Genomic DNA, 19,845 nt, shown 5'->3' on the forward strand with positions numbered 1-19,845 from the left:
AAAATTAAATACTATATATATATATATATATATATATATATATATATATATATATACCTTCATTTAAATAAATTTCGATATTATCACTATATATTTCTATGATTTCTGTTAACAAAATATAATCTTCAATTTATAATTGTTACTATTGTTATTATATTAGGACTATTTTTATAATTATATGTTTTTGATATTAAATTTGCTTAATATATGTATTTTTATATTTATAAAATAAAAAACTTTCATTTAGAAGATTATTAAAATAAATAATAGAATTATGGTTAATCTTTTTATGTTTAATGCTTTTTTTAACAATATTGCATAATATTTCCTTTTGATATATTTTTTATTATTATTAAAAAAAATGTTTATTTTCATTTTGAATTTATGTTTTTTTATTTATGTAAAAAAAAAAAAAATATATTTACGTTTTTATTTGCACTTTATTCCATTTTTTATTTGATTTTTTATATATAATATTTATTTTAATTTTTTTAATTATATATCTGATCTTAAAAGAATAATATTACTTTTTGAAATTAATAGAAATAAAAAAATATTTAAATATAAATAAATAAATAATTAAATATAAAGTTAAAATATTATTTTGTAAGATAAAATGATTAAAATTAAATAAAAATATATAAAAAAAATTTCATGTCTTTTTTTTTTCTTTCTTTCTTTTAAATATATATATATTATTTAAAAAAAAAAAAAAAAAAAATTTTTTTTTTTTTTTTTTTTCTCCTTTCATTTTCCAGCAATTTGCCAATTATGTAACATTATTTTTTATAAAGCTAAAAGTGCATTTTCTCTTACACTTTAATCCTCATGTCTTGCTTTAATCATAATTAAATTTTTGCCTCCTAATTTTTCAATTACACTATTAATATTATTAAAATTAATTAATATTAAAAATAAAATAGTACTTTCTTCCGAAAGGATGGAATCTACAAAATTCACCTATATCATAACATGCAATAGCTACATTTTTAGAAACATCACTATTTAATAAAGCCACTAATTTTTTAATCAATTCTATAAATATATTATTTTTATTTAAATATATATATATATATATATATATATATTTAATTAATACAGTAATCGTTATCATCGAATTTTTTAACGTTTTCTTTCCAAAACTTTTCAGTATGTACAGGATTCCATTCTAAATTTTAAAGATTCAATTCTTTAACATATTTTTCAAAAGAACTATATGTTTAAATATATATATATATAATTATATAATGATACTAAAATATACGTTAAAATTCTAATATTCTTTTCTAAAACTTCTCCCAATTATTAAATATCATTAACTAATTCTTTTTCTTTAATATTTCCTTTTAGTAAAGTTTCACAAACTTTCAGTAAGTCTTTATCAACCATTAGTTCGATACATTATTAAGAAAACGATGCTAAATTCTAAAATAAAATAAATATATATATGCTATTTAATATTAAACGTTATTATTAATTACTTTATAACATTAAAAAGCAATTCTAATTAGTTTTTCTCTAGAAATTTTTTAAATAACATCAATAGACATTTTAATTAATTAAAGCTTTTTTAATAAATTAATTAAAAATAATATAAAAAAATACAGAAGGATCAATAAAACATTCAACAGATTTTTCACTAAAAGAAATAAGCCATAAAACTAATAAAGTATAATACATTTTTAAAGATCAGAAGAATGTTTTTCATAATATCATAAATTCTATGGTAAATATAATAATAATAAAATATATATATATATATATATATATATATATATATATATATATATATACTTATAAATATATATATATATATATTTAAAATTTATATTAAGTATATATCATTTACAATTTGGCTCCTTTGTTTTCTAAAAAAACGCGCACTAGGTGTTCATGTTTAAGTAAAAGAGATAAACATGTTATAAAACAGAAATCATCTAAACGTGCATTATTAGAAATTTATCTTTTTCTATAAAATAAAATATATGAAATGTAATTAATAAAAATATAAATTATACTCTGAAATATTAATTAATTAAAGTAAGAAATCTTTTTATTTTTAATAGTAATTTTTCTTATCTAATTCAGCTAAAATTTAAGATCTTATTCTAGCAGCTGACTCATATACAGTAATATCATAGTCATCTGAAATAATAATTAAATTTAATACACTTAACCAGTTTTTTTCTTATGGTTAATCCTCTAGGGTTTATATGATATTTTTTTAAGTTATTTCTATCATCATTTTTATTTTTGTTTATATTTATAAAAAATAAATATTTTTTTCTCTTTCTTTTAAATGAAAATTACCAAATATTATTCCATCTATTGTTGGAAGAACATATGTCATTAATATTCTATCATGATTAGCTTAAGAAATCATATCAAAAAGCATACGAATATAAGCTATTCCTTCATTTTTAGTTATTAATTCTCTCTACATATCAATATTGCCATCAAATAATTTTCTAAAAAGTGTCTAGGTTTCAGTACTTAGTAATTAACTATGCTCTGTTAATGAAAAACCAAGGTTTGCTCTTTATTCTATGTCTTTTAAAAAATCTTCTCTGTCATAAAAAACTAAGGAGTAATTAAAATATCTTCTGATTGACATTTTTATTTTAAATAATAAAATTTATATTTTTATTAAAGGAAAAATAAATTAAATTTTTTATTTTTATTGAATATTACAAAGATTTTTTTATTTTTATTTATTTATTTTTTATTTAAAAGAAAATAATAATAACTAATTTTTATTTATATATTTATTTTTAAAATACATATAAAAAATTATTTTAATATTTTAATAATTCAAAATATATATTTATATATTTTATTTTCAAAAAAAAATACAAAACAAAAAACAATATGAGAAATCGTACATTAAGTTAATAAGATAATAAATAAAAAATAAAATCAGTACAATAAATATTACACGAAACATATAGAATGAATTCTCTTTAAAATAATATTAAATATTAAAAAAATTACTAAAAAATATACTTGTAAAATAAAAAAACTGAAAAAAAACTACCAAAAAATATAAATATAACATATAGTACAAATTAAATAGAAAATATATATAAAGAAGATAAAGAAAATAAATATTCTTATAATTAAAAAAGTTTATAATCTAAAAATAATATTTAAAAAATATAAAAATAAAAATCAAATAACTAAAATATTTTTAATTATGAATTAAATAATAAATAGAAATGTAATAAAAATATTAATTAGTATTTTTTTGAATAATTTAAAACTAAATTAGATTAAAACATACATAAATAAATGGAATAATATGAATAATAATATCAAAAATCATAACAAAAATAAAAGCAATAATAATAATAATAATAATAATAATAATAATAATAACAATAACAATAACAATAACAATAACAATAACAATAACAATAACAATAACAATAACAATAACAATAACAATAACAATAACAATAACAATAACAATAACAATAACAATAACAATAACAATAACAATAACAATAACAATAACAATAACAATAACAATAACAATAACAATAACAATAACAATAACAATAACAATAACAATAACAATAACAATAACAATAACAATAACAATAACAATAACAATAACAATAACAATAACAATTATATTAATAAAATATATTAAATTAGAAAGAAATTTCTTAAATTGAACATTTAAGAGAAGTCGTTCATTAATTATAAATTAAGGATGCTTCATATCGTCTTGAAATTTCAAAACTCAAAAAATAAATCTGTGAAATTTTATCTTAATCAAATTAGTATATGGCTTTAATCAATTAAAATGAAATTAAAATGAAAAAAGTATTTTTTTAAAAAAATTAAATTAATTATAATAGGATAATGATTATATAAAATAGTTAGATAAATAAATAAGTATATTACAAAATAAATATATTTTATCATAAAAATAAAATCAATAATAAATATGTAAAAATAATAGTATTTATTTATATATATATAATAATATAACTATTATAAAGTAATTTTAAACCAAAAACTAGAAGAAAGTTAATAAAAATATAAATTTATAAAAGAATAGAATATATAACTATAAAAAAATTTAAATTAAATGTTTATTATATAGGAAGAATTAGTAAATAAAATCGAGAATACATAATAATATTAATAATTTAATAACGAAAATGATTATATGCCAAATAAATAAGACATAATAAAAGAAGAAGATGATGAATATTCAGATAGAAGTGGTTTAAATAATGTTTCTTAAGCTAGAAATATTAGTTTAAATTTGTAAGAATTATTATAGGAATAAATGATAAAAAAAAATATCGTTTAAGAAATATCTTCTTAAGAATAAAAATAAAAGAATTCAATAAATAATGTTAATGTCACGTTAAATAATACAATAAATAGCATAAATTCTTTAAGAGAAAATAATAAAAATGATGAAGTTGTTATATAAAATAGTGAGATAAATGAAGATAATTTAAGTGATTCTTAAAGCTATTTTAAAGAAAATTAATTTATATAAAATAAATAAATACTTTCAATGAATAAAGACTTTGATTAAGATTATGAATACGAGATTGATTAAAATGTTTTAATTTTATATATATTTATATATTTTTATTATTTTTATATTTAATAAGAATTATTAAGATGAATTAACAGAACAAAAAACTAATGAAATTATAAACATGAAAAGATAGAATATGTAGAAATATATTAATTATAATGAGTAAACAAATATTAAGATATATAGAAATATATTTATATATATAAATATATATATTAATATATTTTTTATTATATATTATTTTAATTAAAAATTATATTTTTATATATTTATTTAAAGATATTTATATTATATTTATGCTTTTTTATTTTAAATAAAAGATTTATGGAGAGATCTATTTGATATTTTAAATTAATACAAAATGATTAAAAAAATATAGGTATATAAATAAAATAAAATTAAATAAAATTTATATGAAAAAATAAAATGTATATTATCATACTTATTTTTTATAATATATATATATATATATATTTGTTTACAAATAAAATATTTAATGAAAATAAAAAGTGTATTTAATCTTTTATAATATTAAATAATCTAAATTATATTAAAAATCAATATTATAATCATAAATATAAACAAAACTCTATTATAATGCCGCTTTAGCTCAGTGGTTAGAGCATTCGCCTAGTAAGCGAAAGGCCGACGGATCAATCCCGTCAAGTGGCTTTTTTTTATAAGAAAAAAATATATTTTTTTATCAAAAAAGAAAAAAAAAAAGTATTTATAATTAATATAATTTTTTTTTTTTTTTAATAAACAAAATAATTGTATTATTTCATAAAAAAAAAATCCATTATAATATTAATAATACATTTAAAATTTTTAAATTATATATTCAATAAAATAAAAAATGAATAAAAATAAAAGTAGTAATAATTAAAAAAGCAAACAAATTACATAATAATAGATTGAAGATGAAAATAATTAAAAAATATAAACTAACTAAAATATGTTAAATAACTAAAATATGCCTAATCAAAATAAAAATTCAAATATTAATTAGAATAAAAATGATTAATTTAAAAAACCATAATCAGAAGAAAAATCTTAAAAAATATAAATGAATTAACCTCAAAATATATCTAACCAAAATTAGTAAATAAAACCTATTTTAATATCACAAAAAGCAGGAGTAATAAATAAAAAAAAAATATTAAAAAAGACATATATGTATAAATATATATATATTTTCTTTTTTTATATATATATATAAATATAGGACGGATTATGGTGTTAAGTACGAGAAGAATAATATAATTAAATTGCTGAAAAGATAGTTTAGAAAAAAGAAAAATAGTACACATCTAAAATAGAAAATGAAATATTATAAACTTTAGAAAAATAATGTTCAGAATTAGGATAAAAATTAGAAAAATAAATTGTAATAGTGTAATAAAGAAATATAGAAATAACTTAAATGAAAAAAATAATAGATAATTAAAACATTGTAAAACATTATAAAATTTATAATAAAATATGTATATATAAATTTAAATTATATATATATATAATAATTATAGTAAATATAAGAATAAATGAATGAAATAATGAGTTTAAGAAATTAAAAAAAAACTTTGAATAATAATTAGATAAAACAAGAGAATAATATAATTTTTTAAAAAAAGATATGGGAAAAGTATAAAATGATTAGTTTTATGAAATAAAAAAAACAACAGATTTAAAAGAAATTTATATATAATTATAGAATTAATTTGATAGTTATAAATAATAAATGAATTTATGTGTTAAAAATCTAGAATAAAAACTTGAAGAATGTCAAGAGGAAAACGAAGATTTAAAATCTAAAATTCAAACAAAAGAATTAATTAGTAAAAAGATAGATGATGAAAGTAATTAAATAAATATTAATAAATATATATATATAAATAAAAATATGAATTTAATTATGTATATATAGATATTTAATTTATATATATTTATATATATATTATTTTTTATATATTAATATATCTTTAGGAAGAAAAATATTAGAATAAAAAGAACAATAAAATATTACTGAAATTGAAAAAAAAACAGACAAAATAGCTAAATTATAAGAAGAAAACGCCATATTAAATGATAAATTTTCCGAATCTGAAATTACTAGAAAGAAATTCAAAGAAAAAAATACTTAACTTGAGAAACAATTGAAAGTTGTTTTATAAGAAAAAGAAAAGATAGAAAACGAATATTTAAAAATGAAAAAAAGAGTTAATGATTTGAGTGTTTTAAAAACCTCAAACAATAAAATTTTAGAAGATAAAATTAAGTCCTTATCATTAGAAAATGATAAGTTAATGAAGTTAATAAAAGTTAAAAAAAATAATTAAAATTAAATAGATTATAATATTTAATAAGACGATAATTAAGAAAATGAATATAATGAAGAATTGGAAGAAGTTTAGGCTAAACCATATCTTTTTGGGCCTATTGATAACGGAAAATACTGATTTTTTTGGAATATTTTTATTTTGACCTATTAATATATATTATTATATTAAATAAAGGTTTTATATTTTGTTTATATATCATTTATTTTTAATTAATTAAATTTATTTTTTTGAGTTTATTAACTTAATTTGTTTTTTTTTTTGTTTCAAATAAAAGATTAAAATATCATTTAATAAACATATTTTTTTTTTTTTTTATAAAAGAAAATTTAAAATAATTTTTTTTTAAAAAAAAAAGCATTTATGAATAAAATATTAAATAAGAATTTTTAAAAGAAAATATCTTAGATAAAGGATATGATCCTGAAGATTTCCAAATATTTTGCGAAAAAGAATTGAATAATACAAGTTTAGATATAGACGAAATAAATTACAGTACATTATCAATTTTAGTGAATAATTTCCAAAAATAAAATACTTTAGTTAATATAAAATCTATAATTGGTCAAGCATTAAATAATAAGAATGGAGAAATCCAAAAAAAACAAGAATAAGAGACAGATAATTTATAAATATAATAAAATAATATGATAATAGATAATATATCAAGAATAGAATTAAATTAATAGTCATTTATGGAAACTGAGCGTGTAAAAATATATATGTAAAATAATAAAAAATACTTTAATAATAAAACTAAATAAATATAAAAAATATAAAAAAATAGTCTTTTAGTATAAATGAAATATTTAAATATTTTGAATGTAATTCTCCTAAAAATAACTTCGAATAATAAATTATAAAGTGCAAATATTTAGAATTAAATAAAATAGGCTAGTTTATGTAAGAATTCCCTTAAAAAATACCAAAAATTGAAATAAAAAACTACAAAATAATATAGGAAGGGATATTAAATCAAAAATGTTTAGTTTTCGAAATTTTCGTTTCTGAATTAGAATGGATTTCATTAAGAAAATTTTCCGATTTCTAAAATTTAAGAAATAATCTAGGTTTATATTTTCCAGGCTATTTTATACCTCCATTGCCTGCTTTGAAAAAAAAAAAAGGAGAATAATATATACTGAAACTTAAAAAAAATCTAGAATAGTTTTTAGAAAATATATTAGAAAATGAAGTTTTGAGAAATTCTAAGCTGTTTTAAGATTTTGTATTTATTTATAAAGAAGATAAATATAGGAATACATTAACTTAAAATATTGAAAGTCCGGAAAAAATATATGATTTTTATTCACTAGATGGCAAAATTAATTACCAAAATTGTATTTAAATGGTTAATTATGGGACGACTTTAACCTCTTATATTGAATAAACTTCGATTATGTTTTAGAAAGGAAAAGCTTTGTTGAAATTAATTATTAAAGATATGTAGAATGTTGAAAAAAATACAAAATTATTAAGTAATGTATATAAGAACTTATAGAAAATTTAAGTTGAATTTAATAATAAAAATATGATTGGAAAAAATTAGTATTTGTAAAGTATTTATGAAAAAATACATATTTATTTAAATGAATTAGCGAATTTTTACAAATAATAAATAAACTTTTATAAAGTAGATTTTAAATAGAATATTAATTATGATAAAAACATAAATATTGTCTTTGAAGAACTTTGTAAATAAAGAAATAAATTTATGAAAGAATGCAAAAATGCAAATGATAAGAATTATTTTAAAAATATAATAGAAGATAAGATTTTTTTAAAAAATACTATGAATAATTTAGGGAATAATTATTAATTATTAGTGGCTAAAACTAATTTTTTTAATTAAAATTTGTTCTATGAAGCTAGGAAACATCTAAAAATTAGAGAAATAAAAAATTCGACTGATTTCTATAATTCTGGGTTTATTAATAAAGGGATTATTTAGGGATTTTTATCAAAACATGAGACTTTATTGTAATAATTATAAGATATTTAGATTAAAAGTTAGGAAAATTTACAAAAAGAATTGGAAGAAGAATAAAAAATTATTAAATAATAAGTTACTAATAATTTTGTTTCTGAAAATAAAGTTTTATATAAAAAAGTTTTATTTTGATTTTATTTTAATGAGAAAAGGGTGGAGATATATATAATTTATTTAAAAATAAAATAAAAAATAATTTATTTATTTTTTAAAATTATATATTTTTTTTTAATTATATTTGTCTATAAAATAAATCAAAAATATAATCTAAAAAGATGAAAAAAACTAAATATATATTTTATTTTAAAACTAATTTTCTTAAAAAATAATTATTTTCTATAAAAATTATTTAAAAAAATAAAATAAAAAAAAAGAAGTATAATATTATATTCTAATAAAATTTATTAATTAAACAAAAATGAAGAATAATTAATTATAATTTAAAAGTATATTTATTTATGAATAAGAAACCAATTTTTGGATAGAAGCAGATCCATATATTGATGAAGATTAATCTTAATTAGTGTATAAAGGAAAAATGTACTAAAATATAGAAAAAATCAAAAAAATGATTGCTTTTCATTTCGAAATATATCCAGACAAATTAATAAGAATAAACATGTCATATAATACTGAAAATTAGGAGGAAAACTATTAAGAAAATTAACAAAAAAAGATTATTTATATTTAAATAGTTGTTTTATAAAAAAAATAAAAATTCAAGAAAATACTAATAATAAATATAAATATGGAGTCCGTTTATAAAGGAATAGTCATAAATGTGAATTATTTGCTGAAACATCATATGCATTTAATAAATGGTATGATCAAATCAAAAGATATTGTATTTTATCTAAATTCGAGAAGAAATATAAGATTATTTAAAAATTAAATATATAATATTTATATAAATGTTACCGAATATGTGATTCTACTTAATATTAAGTAAAAGGAATTGACAAAGGGACAATTTCCAATAAACAAGAGAAATAAATATTGAAAGAAATTAAAGTATTGAGAAGATTAAATAGTTAATATGTGACAAAATTATATGAAGTTTATGAAAATGAGAATAATTTATTTATAGTAACTGAACTAGTGTAAGGATTAGATATGAAATAAAAATTAAGCAATGCAATGGTTTTAGATGAGAAGACTGTTTCAGATATTATATGTATGTAAAATATTAATAATAAAATTATTATATTAAATGAATATATATATATATATATGTATTACATATTTATAGGGAAATTATTAAATGCATTAGCACATATTCATTAAATGAATATTTTTCATAGAGATATTAAATTAGAAAATATATAATTTAAAAATCAAAAAGAATTAGCAGATGTTTAATTAATAAATTTCTCTACAGCGGATTTTATTAATAAAAAATCAAATAAAAATTATAAAAAATAAGGCACGGCAGGATTTATTGCCCCTGAAATTTTTAAGACTTTTTAATATAATTAAAAAGTAGATGTTTTTTCACTTGGAGTTATTTTTTATATACTTTTGTATGGAAAATTACCTTTTGATTCAAATACAGTAGAAAATATTATTAAATTAAATGAAAAATGTGAAATTAATTTCGATATAAATAAACATATTATTAAATGTTCATCTTCAGCAATGGACTTATTAAAATAAATGCTTGAAAAAGATCCATTATTAAGGTTATATTTGTATATATATTACTTTTTAGCATTTCGAATATTTCGAAATCGATTGAAAATAATATTATCTTTGTATTTCTTTATTAATAAAAGAAATATAGATACATATAATTAAATATATATTTAATTATGTATATATAAATGTTTATTTATAATATATATATACATATATATAGTTACATATATATTATATATATATATATATAATTGTATATATATATATTTATATTTAATTATATGTTTGTATATTTATTTCTTTTTATTTTTTTATTTAGACCTAATGCTTCTGTTCTTTTAAATCATACATGGTTTGTAAATATGAAAAATAAATTACCTTAAGTTTATAATACTATGACTACTATTATCGAAAGATCTTTTGAATGCGGAGATAATAGTAGAATAAGTTTTTTAATTAAAAATGGAGTTGGTGTAAATATGAATTATGATATTAATTCTGAGTCTACCACCTTTTTTGAAGAAAATTCACTTGGTGTTGAAACCTTAAATTAAAAAATGATAAATTTAAATAGTGAAATTTATTAGAAAATTCCTTCAAAAATTAAACATAAGTAAAGTTTTTGAATTTTTTTTGTATTTTTAATAATTATTATTTATATATAAATATAAATATATATATATATATAAATATTATATATATATGTATATTTTTTATTTTTTATTTTTTTGTACTTTATTTAATTTAAAAAAATTAATCTTTTGAAAAAAAAAAAATCATAAAATAAACAAACAAAAAACAACTGAAAAAAATAAATACAATAAAAAAATATCAATATAAATATAAGAAATTCATGACCTTAAAGAAGTCTCCCATTATACTGTAGAAGTAAAAGCATCTGGAGTAAGTAAATGAATATTAGCTGCGATATTTTTTTCTTTTAATTTCTAATTAAATTTCGGTAAAGCTAGATATCTATCAAATCCATCATGATATAAATTTATTTTTTCCCCTGATAATTTAGCTGTTTTTCTCATTTAAAGCTCATCTTTCAATTTAGGAAGGAATTTTGGGAATTCTTTTCGGTCTTTAAACGGAATATTATTCCATTTTCTTTCCAATTCGACTAATTTCTTATCCTTTTAAAGATCATCTCTTAAACCAGCCTCAAATTATACATAACTAGCAGAGGCAGTTGGGCCTAATCTCTTTCTTAATAAATGTTCTACTTGATTGGTATTTCCCCTATATAAAATATCTTTCATTGTATGTTTATTTTCTTAAGATTTAATTTTTTTATCTTAAAAAGTAAATTGTTAATTAGGAATTCTTGAAAGTTTTTCCCTTAATTCAGATTCTTAGTTTCTTAATTTTAAAACCCATTCTATGTCTTATTCAGTTATGTATTCTACTTTTAAAAAATGACTATATGCATTTACATTTCGGGGTATTCCTAAGATTTTTTAGTCGTCAGTTTTTTTTTGGAGGTTAGTTTTGCTTTTTTAGTTTGTTTACAATTCTTGGTGTTAGGTTTATTTTAATTTGTTTTTAAGAGATTGGTTTTGATTGGTTTGTTTATGGGAGTCTTTTTGGTTGGCCAACTTTTCTTAGGATTTTTATTATTGCGATCTTCCGTTTGTGTTTTTTAATGATTTATTTGTGTTCATATATTTTTATTTTATATTTTCTTCGTTTTTTTTTTTTTTTTTATTCTTTTTAAAAAAAAAATATTTTTCTTTTTTTTCTTTTTAAAAAACTATTATAATTATTATGATTATTATTATTAAAATTATTATTATTATTATTATTATTATTATTATTATTATTATTATTATTATTAATATTATTATTTTATAAAAAAATACTATAAAAAAGTTTATATATATATAATTATTTTTTTTAAATAATGAAATTGAAAAACATATAGAGAGAAATATAAAAAGAATAAAAACAAAAAATATAAACAACTTAAATATTTTTATTATTATTTTATTTTTGTTTTTTTATAAAAATTCCAAATTAACAAAAAAAAAATTTAATCGCTTAAAATATATTATTTATTTTATATTTTTTTTACAATCTCTAAAAAAATAAAAGAAAAAAAAAAAATATTTTTTCAAAACAAAATGAAATCAACCAAAAAGATCTCCCATATCGAAATCTTCCTCTTCTTCTTTTTTGGCTTTTTTTATTTTATTAATAAAAAATCATTTTAAAAATATTAATATTTATACGTTCTTCTTTAGGAACTTCTTTAGCAGCAGCCTTAGTAGGAGCTGTTTTTTAAGCAGTAGCTGCTGTAGCAGATCCAGAAGCAATGCCACCTCCTAATGAAGGAACTAATTTGGAAGCAGGTGTGTGTGCAAATATTCTTTAGAAAGCAGCATTTTATGTAGCATTTACTTTAAGGTTGGCTCCTTTTAATACTTTTTCAACGTTTTCGGCAGATGTGGGTAATTCTGCATCTACTAATAAAAGAGTGGCATATGCATATGCAAGTTATTCACTGTTCATTTTTTGATATTTTTTTTTTTTGATATATTTTTGTTTTATTAATTAAATATTATATATATATATTTTATTTTTAATGATTTTTTTTAATTTTTATCCTCTTTTTATTCTTATTGAAATAATAAAGTATAAAAAAAGAAAAGTATATATATATATATATATATATTTAATAAAAAAAAAAAAAAAAAAATTATTTTAAAAATATAAAAGAAAAATAATATTTTTTTTAAAAAAAAATGAACGCTGGTAGAAAAAATTAATGGAGCAAAGCCATGACTGGTTTAGTTAATGATTAAAAAGTTTTAGTCGATTAATATCTTCCAAGAAAATGTGAATGGACAAATAGAATTATTCATTCTACTGATGCATCTTCAATTTAAGTTAATGTTGCAGAAGTAAATTTATTTTTATTTTAAATTTGCAAGTTTTTATTTTAAATCTATCAAAAAAAAAATCAAGGTTGGATTAAATGGATAAATGAGTGGGAAAAAAACTTCCGTTATTTTAAGTGGATATATTAGAGCTAAAGGAGATTCTCATGTAGCTTTAGAAACTGTACTTAAAGAAAAAGGTTTATATCCTATTTAAGAATGATGTTTTTTTTTTTATTAAAAACATCTTTTCATTTTTAATTTTTAAATTAAAAAATTAATAAATTTATATAAAACAAAAAAATTATTGTGTGTATTTTTTATTTTTATAAAGTAAAATTTATTTATTTAAATTTTTTTTTTTATTTAACAATTTCGCATTTTTATATAAAATTTATATTGCTTTTAAGAATATATATATATATATATTTATAATTATTCTTGAAAATTAATATAAATAAATTTTTTTTTTTTCAAAAAATGTTATATTAAATTATTAAATTTTTACAATAAAAAATAAAAATCACTATTTATTAACATACTTGGCTAGAAAAACTTCATCAATTCCCTCATTTTAAAACTACTATAAGTATTTATTAAACTTCTTTTAATATTCTTTATAAGTTATTTATTTTTCTTTTATATCATCCTTAAGTGGATCATGGTTAGTTTTTTTAAGAAAATCATAGGCAGTATTTAAATTTTAACTATAAAAAAATTCACAGATATTCCAAAAAGCCTAATCCAATTCAAATTCGAATTATTTTTTTCTAAACTAAGGCGGATAAGGGGGTGGGTTAACCATCCAATTTTAAAATATATTAACATCATAGAAATTATTATCAATATAGTTAACGAAAAGTTCTTCCCCATCAAATATATCTCTTATTGCAAAAACACCCACTACATGTAAAAAATCTAATTTATTGAAAATTTTTTCATATTTTTAATATTTCTGTAAAATTCTATAGTACGATTTTCTTTTAAAAGGACTTTTTGCCCTAATATATGGTAAAAACTGTCTGTAATTTTCCGCAAAAAAATGTTCGGGGATAAACATATCTAAAAAAATCACATTTGGACTCGTGAATTTCGGAGGATGATTTATTTTATGCCCTAAACTATATGGATTTATAAAATGAGGCGGTATATTTTTAATATAACTATTTTCTTAGTCAGTTTTCTATTCTGACCCTAAATAAAAATCTTAAATTGATGTCCCATAAGTAAACGGATAAAGAATATCCTAATTAAAATCAACTACAATATTATCAAATCTATGAATATATTCATCAGGTTATATATAATTATTCCTTGTGCTTGAAAAGTCATTTATATCTTCATATATAACACCTCCTACAAAACCCAATAATTAACCTTAGTTTATTTTTTTTAGGCCTTTTTTGCATTCTAGAAATACACCTTCACCTGCTTAATGATGTTTTATTTAACTTTCTTTTATTTTTAATTCAAAGCCTAAATTTTATTTTATTTTGCTTTATATTTCAGTATTTTTATACTCCCAAATGCTTATAAGGTCGTTTTAGTCGTCTGTTTCAATTAATGAAAATATTGGAAATTTGTCGGGGTCGATTAGGGAGGTTATATTTGATTTTTATTCCAGTTTTTTATTTAATATTATGTCTGATTCCTCTAATGAATACTTTTTTAATGTATTTAATATGTTGTATATTTACTCTAAATGATCCCCGTTTGAAAATTCGATTTATTAATTTATTGATAAACTATTTGTGAATCTATATGCTTCATCTAATGGTTCGGTATGACCTTATAATATATTGGAACGAGTACGGGTTAATAAGGCAGATATATATGATTGTTCTTCCCATTTATATAGGGAATATTTTTTACGGAGAAGGACTAATAATGGGTTTTGTTTTGTGTATAAAAAACGGAACATTTTTTTATTTTATTTTTAAAATAATTTTTTTAGGCCTTTAATTATTTTTATTTTTAATTAAAGATTTTTTATTTTTATTTTTTATTCAAAAAAATAAATGAATATACGGATTTTTTTTTATTTTTTATTAATATGTTTTTTAATAATGTTTTTTAAATAAATAAAGAAATATTTCTTTGTTTATATTTATTTTTATTTTATTATTTTATCATATTAAATAATATATAAAAATATTTTATTTAATTAAAAATAGCGAAAGTAAAGATTTTTAATGCGGTATAATAATAATATTTATTATAATTTATATAATATTAATTTTTACTTATTTTTATCAAATAATATATAAATAAAATTAAAATCTTTTTTTAAAAAAGTATAAAAGTAAGTTCTTTTATATTTTTAGAAATATTTAATGAACTTTATTCTTATTTTATTTTAATTCTATTTCTATTTTTTTTTTTTTGATAATGATAAAATAAATAAAAAGTACAACAAAAACATATATAATTAATCATTATATTAATACCAAAGAAACACTATCATAAAAAAAAAAAATTAATAAAATAAAATAGAATAGAATAGAATAAATTGATATAAAAAAAATGAGCACAAATTTAAAATATTTAAAATAAAAAAGTAATTATATATATAAAATTTACAATAATAATTATTAAGGTTAAATTTAAAATTTTATTTATTTATAATGTATTATAAAATCTATTTCATATTATATATTAAATTATCGTTTTTTTATTTTTAATATTTATTATAAATAAAAACATTAATTAATATTAATTTTTGTTATAATACTATGTTTTTATTATTACATATAAATTTACCCATACACTTTACAAAATATAAAAGCTTTAATATATTTTACTATTAATAAAATAAAAAAAGGTCATGTATTTTATAATAAATTTATATTCTATTATAATTTTATTCTATTATAAATTATAGTATTTAACTCAATATCTTTATAATTAATCTTCAATAGACGCACTTATTAACGAAATTTATATTCCTTCTTAATTTCTGAAATATATAATTAATCTATATTTCTCATTCATTTTTAATTGATATTATTCATTGTCCAAAGCATTAATATTTTCCATATTAGGGTAATCAGCGAAACTTAAATAATCTTCTTATACATTCACTTATACTACCATCTAACTGTTTTTGGTAAAATATTATTTAATATTAACTCCTTTGATTATCTTTTCACAAAAACTCTCATTCTAAAATTTACCGAGCTATATGGCATAAAAATACTATCTATCATACCAATTAATATCTTTATTACAATCTTCTGTCAATCCAATAATAATACATTCTAAAGGACTTTAACTAAACTGAAATACAAATTTGTAACTCTTATTATTTTCAAGAATTAAGTTTGAATATATTTAACCTCTTCCAACAAAATTTGCTGTGAAATTCTCGTATCCATATATATTTTTTTAAATATCAATCAAATGTGATTTTTCATAAGTACTTTTTACAAAATATAAGTCATCTATTCTTTTACTTTATTTTATTTTTATTAAATAATAAATAATAAAAAAAATATACATTTATTATCCTAGTTATAACTAATTTAAATCCTTTATTATTTTTCCTTGAATTTTTTAAAAGACGGATTTCTAAAAGCACGGGATTTTTGTATTAATAAAATTTATTTTGTCCATAATTATTTTATTATTATATTCGTATTCTAAATATTATTAGTTTATATACTCATCTAATTTCTAATTTATTGTCTAATAATTATATATATTATTCTAAATAATATTATAAAACTCCTTGTAATGCGAAAAACTAGAATACTCGTCTTATAACTCTTAATAACATTTCATAGTTTCTAGAGCTTATTGTATTGTTACTTTTTTATTTCTTAAATTTTCTATATTACTTATGATATTAACTCTTGAAAATTCTCTTCTACTATTTCTATTAAATTCTCTATATTTATATCGTTTTGAATGTTTTACATCTTTTCGCGAATAGTTGGGTCTATTATTGGCCAATATAATTGCTAAAATTTGCTTTATTCGCATTCCCCTTCTTAATTGTTTTGAGAAAAAATTATTGATAAAGGTATAGATTGTGTTTGTTGAGATTATATTACACATATATAACATTGAAGTCTTTCTTAATTTTCGCATTCTTCACCTACATATATCCCTTAAATTTAATTATTTTTATGCTTTAGACATTCGTTTAAACAGGAAGTGTTTGAAATGATGTTCATATAATTTTTAATTTTTTTTTATTGGTATATATTATATATTTAAATACTTATTTTTTGTTTTATAGAAAAATAATAAAAATATAAAAAATTTTATTTTAAATTATTTATATTTGTATTTTTTAAAACCCAAAAAAATAAAAAAAGATTTTGATAAAATTATTTTATTAAAATATATTTTTTTCTTTTTTTTTTTATTTTATTTTTAAAGTGTTGTTTTGGTTTTTTTTTTTTAAAAAAAATAATTATAAATTATTTTTATTTTTTTACACAAAAAATGAATTATTAATTTTTTTATATAAAAAAAATGAATTATTGATTTTTTTATTTTTTAATTTTTATAATATATAAAATTATTTTATTTTTAATGAACTTTATCTATATAAGTTATAAATTTGTTATATAAAATACCACTTTTACTTATTACTATAGTAAAATATGATATTTATAATTACAAATAAAGATACTTTATAAATATAAAAAAATTAGCAAAATAAATTTAGATCTTTTTCACTATTACTGAAAAAAAATAAAAAATAAAAAATATAATATGAGATTTTACTATTATAAAAATATTTATTTTTATATACTTATAAAAAATAATAATAATAAAAAAAATATATATATATAAAAAAAAAAAAAAACTAATAAAAAATGAAATTAGATTAAAGTCTTAAATAAAAAAAAAAATATACAAAAATAACAAAAAAAATAGCTCAAACTTTCCTTAATAAAATAATCTTTGAGAATAAATCTATAAAATAAAGTGCTTTAGAAGTCAATATAAATTATTCTTCAGCGAAATGTATTCTAAGTACACACAGAAAAAAACAGAAAACTATTTAGAACTCTTATTAATCTTCGAATTCGAATATTTCTTAATGCTCATAAGATTTAAAAAAATGTGGGTATACTAAGCTAAACTAAGCAGGTAAATTATCTAATATTGAAATAGCATACTCTGTTGGTGGAAACCCAATAGAAAATAATAATAATAATATTAAAATTAATTATAATAATAATAATATTAATAATAATAATTTTTAAATTATTAATAATTTTAATTTTAAAAAATAATAATGCTTAAATAATATACAATTTAATAATATTTTTGATTCTTTTTAAAATTAAAATTAAGGCTTTAATCGAAACTATGATATTTGTCCGAAAAGATAATAATAAGGGTTTTTTTATTATAATAACTTGATGCCTTAATTTTTTAATTCTTGACCTTATTTTAAGCTTAATAAACTTATTTCAATTCATTTAAAATCAAAATTATTTATAGTTTTTAATATATATATTTTTATTTAATAAATAAGTAATATTACCTCTAATACTTATAAATTGTGATTGGTTAAAAATATTAAATTCTCTTTAAAAATAAATTATTATTAAAAATCTCTTTTTTTTAATAAAGAATATAAAATTATATATAATTAATGTTTTTTTTTTTTTTAATTTATATGTTTTTTTATAATTTTTTAATAGAAAATATATATAAATATTTATTTTAAACAATAAAATAATTTAAATTTTTAACAAAAAAATAATAAAATAAAACACACTAATATATTAATTTTATATTTAAAATAAAATCTTATTATAAAAAGAAAAAAATAATTAACTATGAAATTTAATCAATTAATAATAATAGTTTAGAAGAAATTGAACTCGAAGATTATAGTTTTATTATTTAGAAATATAAAATTAAAAATTTAAAAAAAGGAATCAAGCTTAAGTGCAAATATAGGAAGTAATTTTAGCTTTAAAAAAATAATTTTAATAAAAATTCTTATAAGTATATTTTTTTTTTGAATAAAAATATAAAATTAAAATGTTCATAGAATAATAAAGCAAATTAATAAGTAATTTTTTGTAAAAAAAGGAAATAATATAAAAAATATATATAATTAATAAGAAACATAGAAAAAATATGAAAATAAATAAATCAAAAATGTATAAAAAGTAGAGCAAATAACTGTAATAAAAAGTAAAATTAACAAATATAAAAAATAAAAATAAAAATAACAAATATTATAATTGTAAAATAAAATTATAATATCATTTATATAAATTGATATATTATTGTATAAATATTATGTTGAAAATAAAAATAAAAATTACAAAAGATTAGAAAAGAAAATAAAATGCTTTTGATAAATAAAAGTAAAATTTGAATATTCAATATGAAAAAATATAAAAATATATATGTATATATATATATATATATATATATATATATATTATTATATATTATTATTTT

The 19,845-nt window shown here is 16.4% G+C and overlaps 9 protein-coding genes and 1 non-coding gene across 10 annotated transcripts in view, besides 34 other annotated features; 5 read left to right on the top strand and 5 right to left on the bottom strand. All coding sequences in view use genetic code 6, as the record gives it.

Moving 5' to 3' along the window:
* Positions 1-449, bottom strand: part of IMG5_092120 (hypothetical protein) — a gene marked incomplete at both ends in the record, with an annotated part of 712 nt that extends 263 nt beyond the window's left edge. Inside the window, 3 exons of the mRNA XM_004035646.1 lie at positions 1-11; positions 58-142; positions 426-449. The exon at positions 1-11 is cut by the window's left edge and continues 112 nt beyond it. Coding sequence (XP_004035694.1) covers positions 1-11; positions 58-142; positions 426-449 — 120 coding nt within the window. The remainder of the gene's footprint in view (positions 12-57; positions 143-425) is intronic.
* Positions 13-56: a microsatellite.
* Positions 273-305: a microsatellite.
* An 85-nt stretch (positions 450-534) lies between the features above and the next one.
* Positions 535-590: a microsatellite.
* A 157-nt stretch (positions 591-747) lies between these two features.
* On the bottom strand, positions 748-1,553 carry IMG5_092130 (hypothetical protein; the record flags this gene model as incomplete). The annotated part of the gene is made up of 5 exons (XM_004035647.1): positions 1,482-1,553; positions 1,265-1,425; positions 1,100-1,212; positions 927-1,035; positions 748-880 (listed from the first exon to the last, which is right to left on the bottom strand). Exons 1-5 carry the CDS (start codon positions 1,548-1,550, stop codon positions 748-750), a joined length of 585 nt encoding a protein of 194 aa, XP_004035695.1. The 5' UTR covers positions 1,551-1,553.
* Positions 1,061-1,088: a microsatellite.
* Positions 1,554-1,746: 193 nt separating the features above from the next.
* Positions 1,747-1,818: a microsatellite.
* Positions 1,819-2,486: 668 nt separating this feature from the next.
* IMG5_092140 (hypothetical protein) lies at positions 2,487-3,724 on the bottom strand (the record flags this gene model as incomplete). Its single annotated transcript, XM_004035648.1, has 2 exons — positions 2,487-2,537; positions 3,377-3,724. The coding sequence occupies 2 exons, from the start codon at positions 3,722-3,724 to the stop codon at positions 2,487-2,489; spliced, it is 399 nt and encodes a 132-aa protein (XP_004035696.1).
* Positions 2,696-2,729: a microsatellite.
* Positions 3,293-3,380: a microsatellite.
* Positions 3,341-3,631: a microsatellite.
* Positions 3,725-4,586: 862 nt separating the features above from the next.
* Positions 4,587-4,631: a microsatellite.
* Positions 4,593-4,629: a microsatellite.
* Positions 4,632-4,752: 121 nt separating the features above from the next.
* Positions 4,753-4,862: a microsatellite.
* Positions 4,789-4,839: a microsatellite.
* Positions 4,863-5,092: 230 nt separating the features above from the next.
* Positions 5,093-5,132: a microsatellite.
* A 31-nt stretch (positions 5,133-5,163) lies between these two features.
* Positions 5,164-5,236, top strand: IMG5_092150. The gene has a single exon. It is a non-coding gene; the product is annotated as a tRNA-Thr (tRNA).
* A 268-nt stretch (positions 5,237-5,504) lies between these two features.
* Positions 5,505-5,540: a microsatellite.
* Positions 5,541-5,595: 55 nt separating this feature from the next.
* On the top strand, positions 5,596-6,109 carry IMG5_092160 (hypothetical protein; the record flags this gene model as incomplete). Its single annotated transcript, XM_004035649.1, has 3 exons — positions 5,596-5,702; positions 5,790-6,017; positions 6,091-6,109. Coding segments are annotated over 3 exons (352 nt in total), but the record flags the coding sequence as incomplete, so codon positions are not given.
* Positions 6,027-6,098: a microsatellite.
* Positions 6,110-6,302: 193 nt separating the features above from the next.
* Positions 6,303-7,704, top strand: IMG5_092170 (hypothetical protein; the record flags this gene model as incomplete). The annotated part of the gene is made up of 4 exons (XM_004035650.1): positions 6,303-6,420; positions 6,548-6,872; positions 7,259-7,395; positions 7,688-7,704. The coding sequence occupies 4 exons, from the start codon at positions 6,303-6,305 to the stop codon at positions 7,702-7,704; spliced, it is 597 nt and encodes a 198-aa protein (XP_004035698.1).
* A 2,171-nt stretch (positions 7,705-9,875) lies between these two features.
* Positions 9,876-9,913: a microsatellite.
* A 90-nt stretch (positions 9,914-10,003) lies between these two features.
* On the top strand, positions 10,004-11,151 carry IMG5_092180 (protein kinase domain protein; the record flags this gene model as incomplete). The annotated part of the gene is made up of 3 exons (XM_004035651.1): positions 10,004-10,064; positions 10,140-10,569; positions 10,845-11,151. The coding sequence occupies 3 exons, from the start codon at positions 10,004-10,006 to the stop codon at positions 11,149-11,151; spliced, it is 798 nt and encodes a 265-aa protein (XP_004035699.1).
* Positions 10,685-10,798: a microsatellite.
* Positions 10,724-10,792: a microsatellite.
* Positions 10,759-10,821: a microsatellite.
* A 21-nt stretch (positions 11,152-11,172) lies between the features above and the next one.
* Positions 11,173-11,234: a microsatellite.
* Positions 11,182-11,235: a microsatellite.
* A 141-nt stretch (positions 11,236-11,376) lies between these two features.
* On the bottom strand, positions 11,377-11,790 carry IMG5_092190 (hypothetical protein; the record flags this gene model as incomplete). Its single annotated transcript, XM_004035652.1, has 1 exon — positions 11,377-11,790. One exon carries the CDS (start codon positions 11,788-11,790, stop codon positions 11,377-11,379), a length of 414 nt encoding a protein of 137 aa, XP_004035700.1.
* Positions 11,791-12,282: 492 nt separating this feature from the next.
* Positions 12,283-12,380: a microsatellite.
* Positions 12,381-12,568: 188 nt separating this feature from the next.
* Positions 12,569-13,044, bottom strand: IMG5_092200 (hypothetical protein). Its single transcript, XM_004035653.1, has 2 exons — positions 12,760-13,044; positions 12,569-12,707 (listed from the first exon to the last, which is right to left on the bottom strand). The coding sequence occupies exons 1-2, from the start codon at positions 13,037-13,039 to the stop codon at positions 12,658-12,660; spliced, it is 330 nt and encodes a 109-aa protein (XP_004035701.1). The 5' UTR covers positions 13,040-13,044; the 3' UTR covers positions 12,569-12,657.
* Positions 13,039-13,076: a microsatellite.
* Positions 13,077-13,266: 190 nt separating this feature from the next.
* Positions 13,267-13,771, top strand: IMG5_092210 (hypothetical protein). The gene is made up of 2 exons (XM_004035654.1): positions 13,267-13,431; positions 13,496-13,771. Exons 1-2 carry the CDS (start codon positions 13,273-13,275, stop codon positions 13,628-13,630), a joined length of 294 nt encoding a protein of 97 aa, XP_004035702.1. The 5' UTR covers positions 13,267-13,272; the 3' UTR covers positions 13,631-13,771.
* A 1,679-nt stretch (positions 13,772-15,450) lies between these two features.
* Positions 15,451-15,484: a microsatellite.
* A 265-nt stretch (positions 15,485-15,749) lies between these two features.
* Positions 15,750-15,782: a microsatellite.
* Positions 15,783-16,246: 464 nt separating this feature from the next.
* Positions 16,247-16,287: a microsatellite.
* A 1,514-nt stretch (positions 16,288-17,801) lies between these two features.
* Positions 17,802-17,877: a microsatellite.
* Positions 17,841-17,907: a microsatellite.
* A 266-nt stretch (positions 17,908-18,173) lies between these two features.
* Positions 18,174-18,216: a microsatellite.
* A 345-nt stretch (positions 18,217-18,561) lies between these two features.
* Positions 18,562-18,638: a microsatellite.
* Positions 18,564-18,620: a microsatellite.
* A 443-nt stretch (positions 18,639-19,081) lies between the features above and the next one.
* Positions 19,082-19,131: a microsatellite.
* Positions 19,132-19,565: 434 nt separating this feature from the next.
* Positions 19,566-19,609: a microsatellite.
* A 175-nt stretch (positions 19,610-19,784) lies between these two features.
* Positions 19,785-19,836: a microsatellite.
* Positions 19,837-19,845: the final 9 nt, after the last annotated feature.

This window comes from Ichthyophthirius multifiliis, assembly GCF_000220395.1.
Source record: "Ichthyophthirius multifiliis unplaced genomic scaffold scaff_1120509250730, whole genome shotgun sequence".
NCBI classification, from domain to species: Eukaryota; Ciliophora; class Oligohymenophorea; order Hymenostomatida; genus Ichthyophthirius; species Ichthyophthirius multifiliis.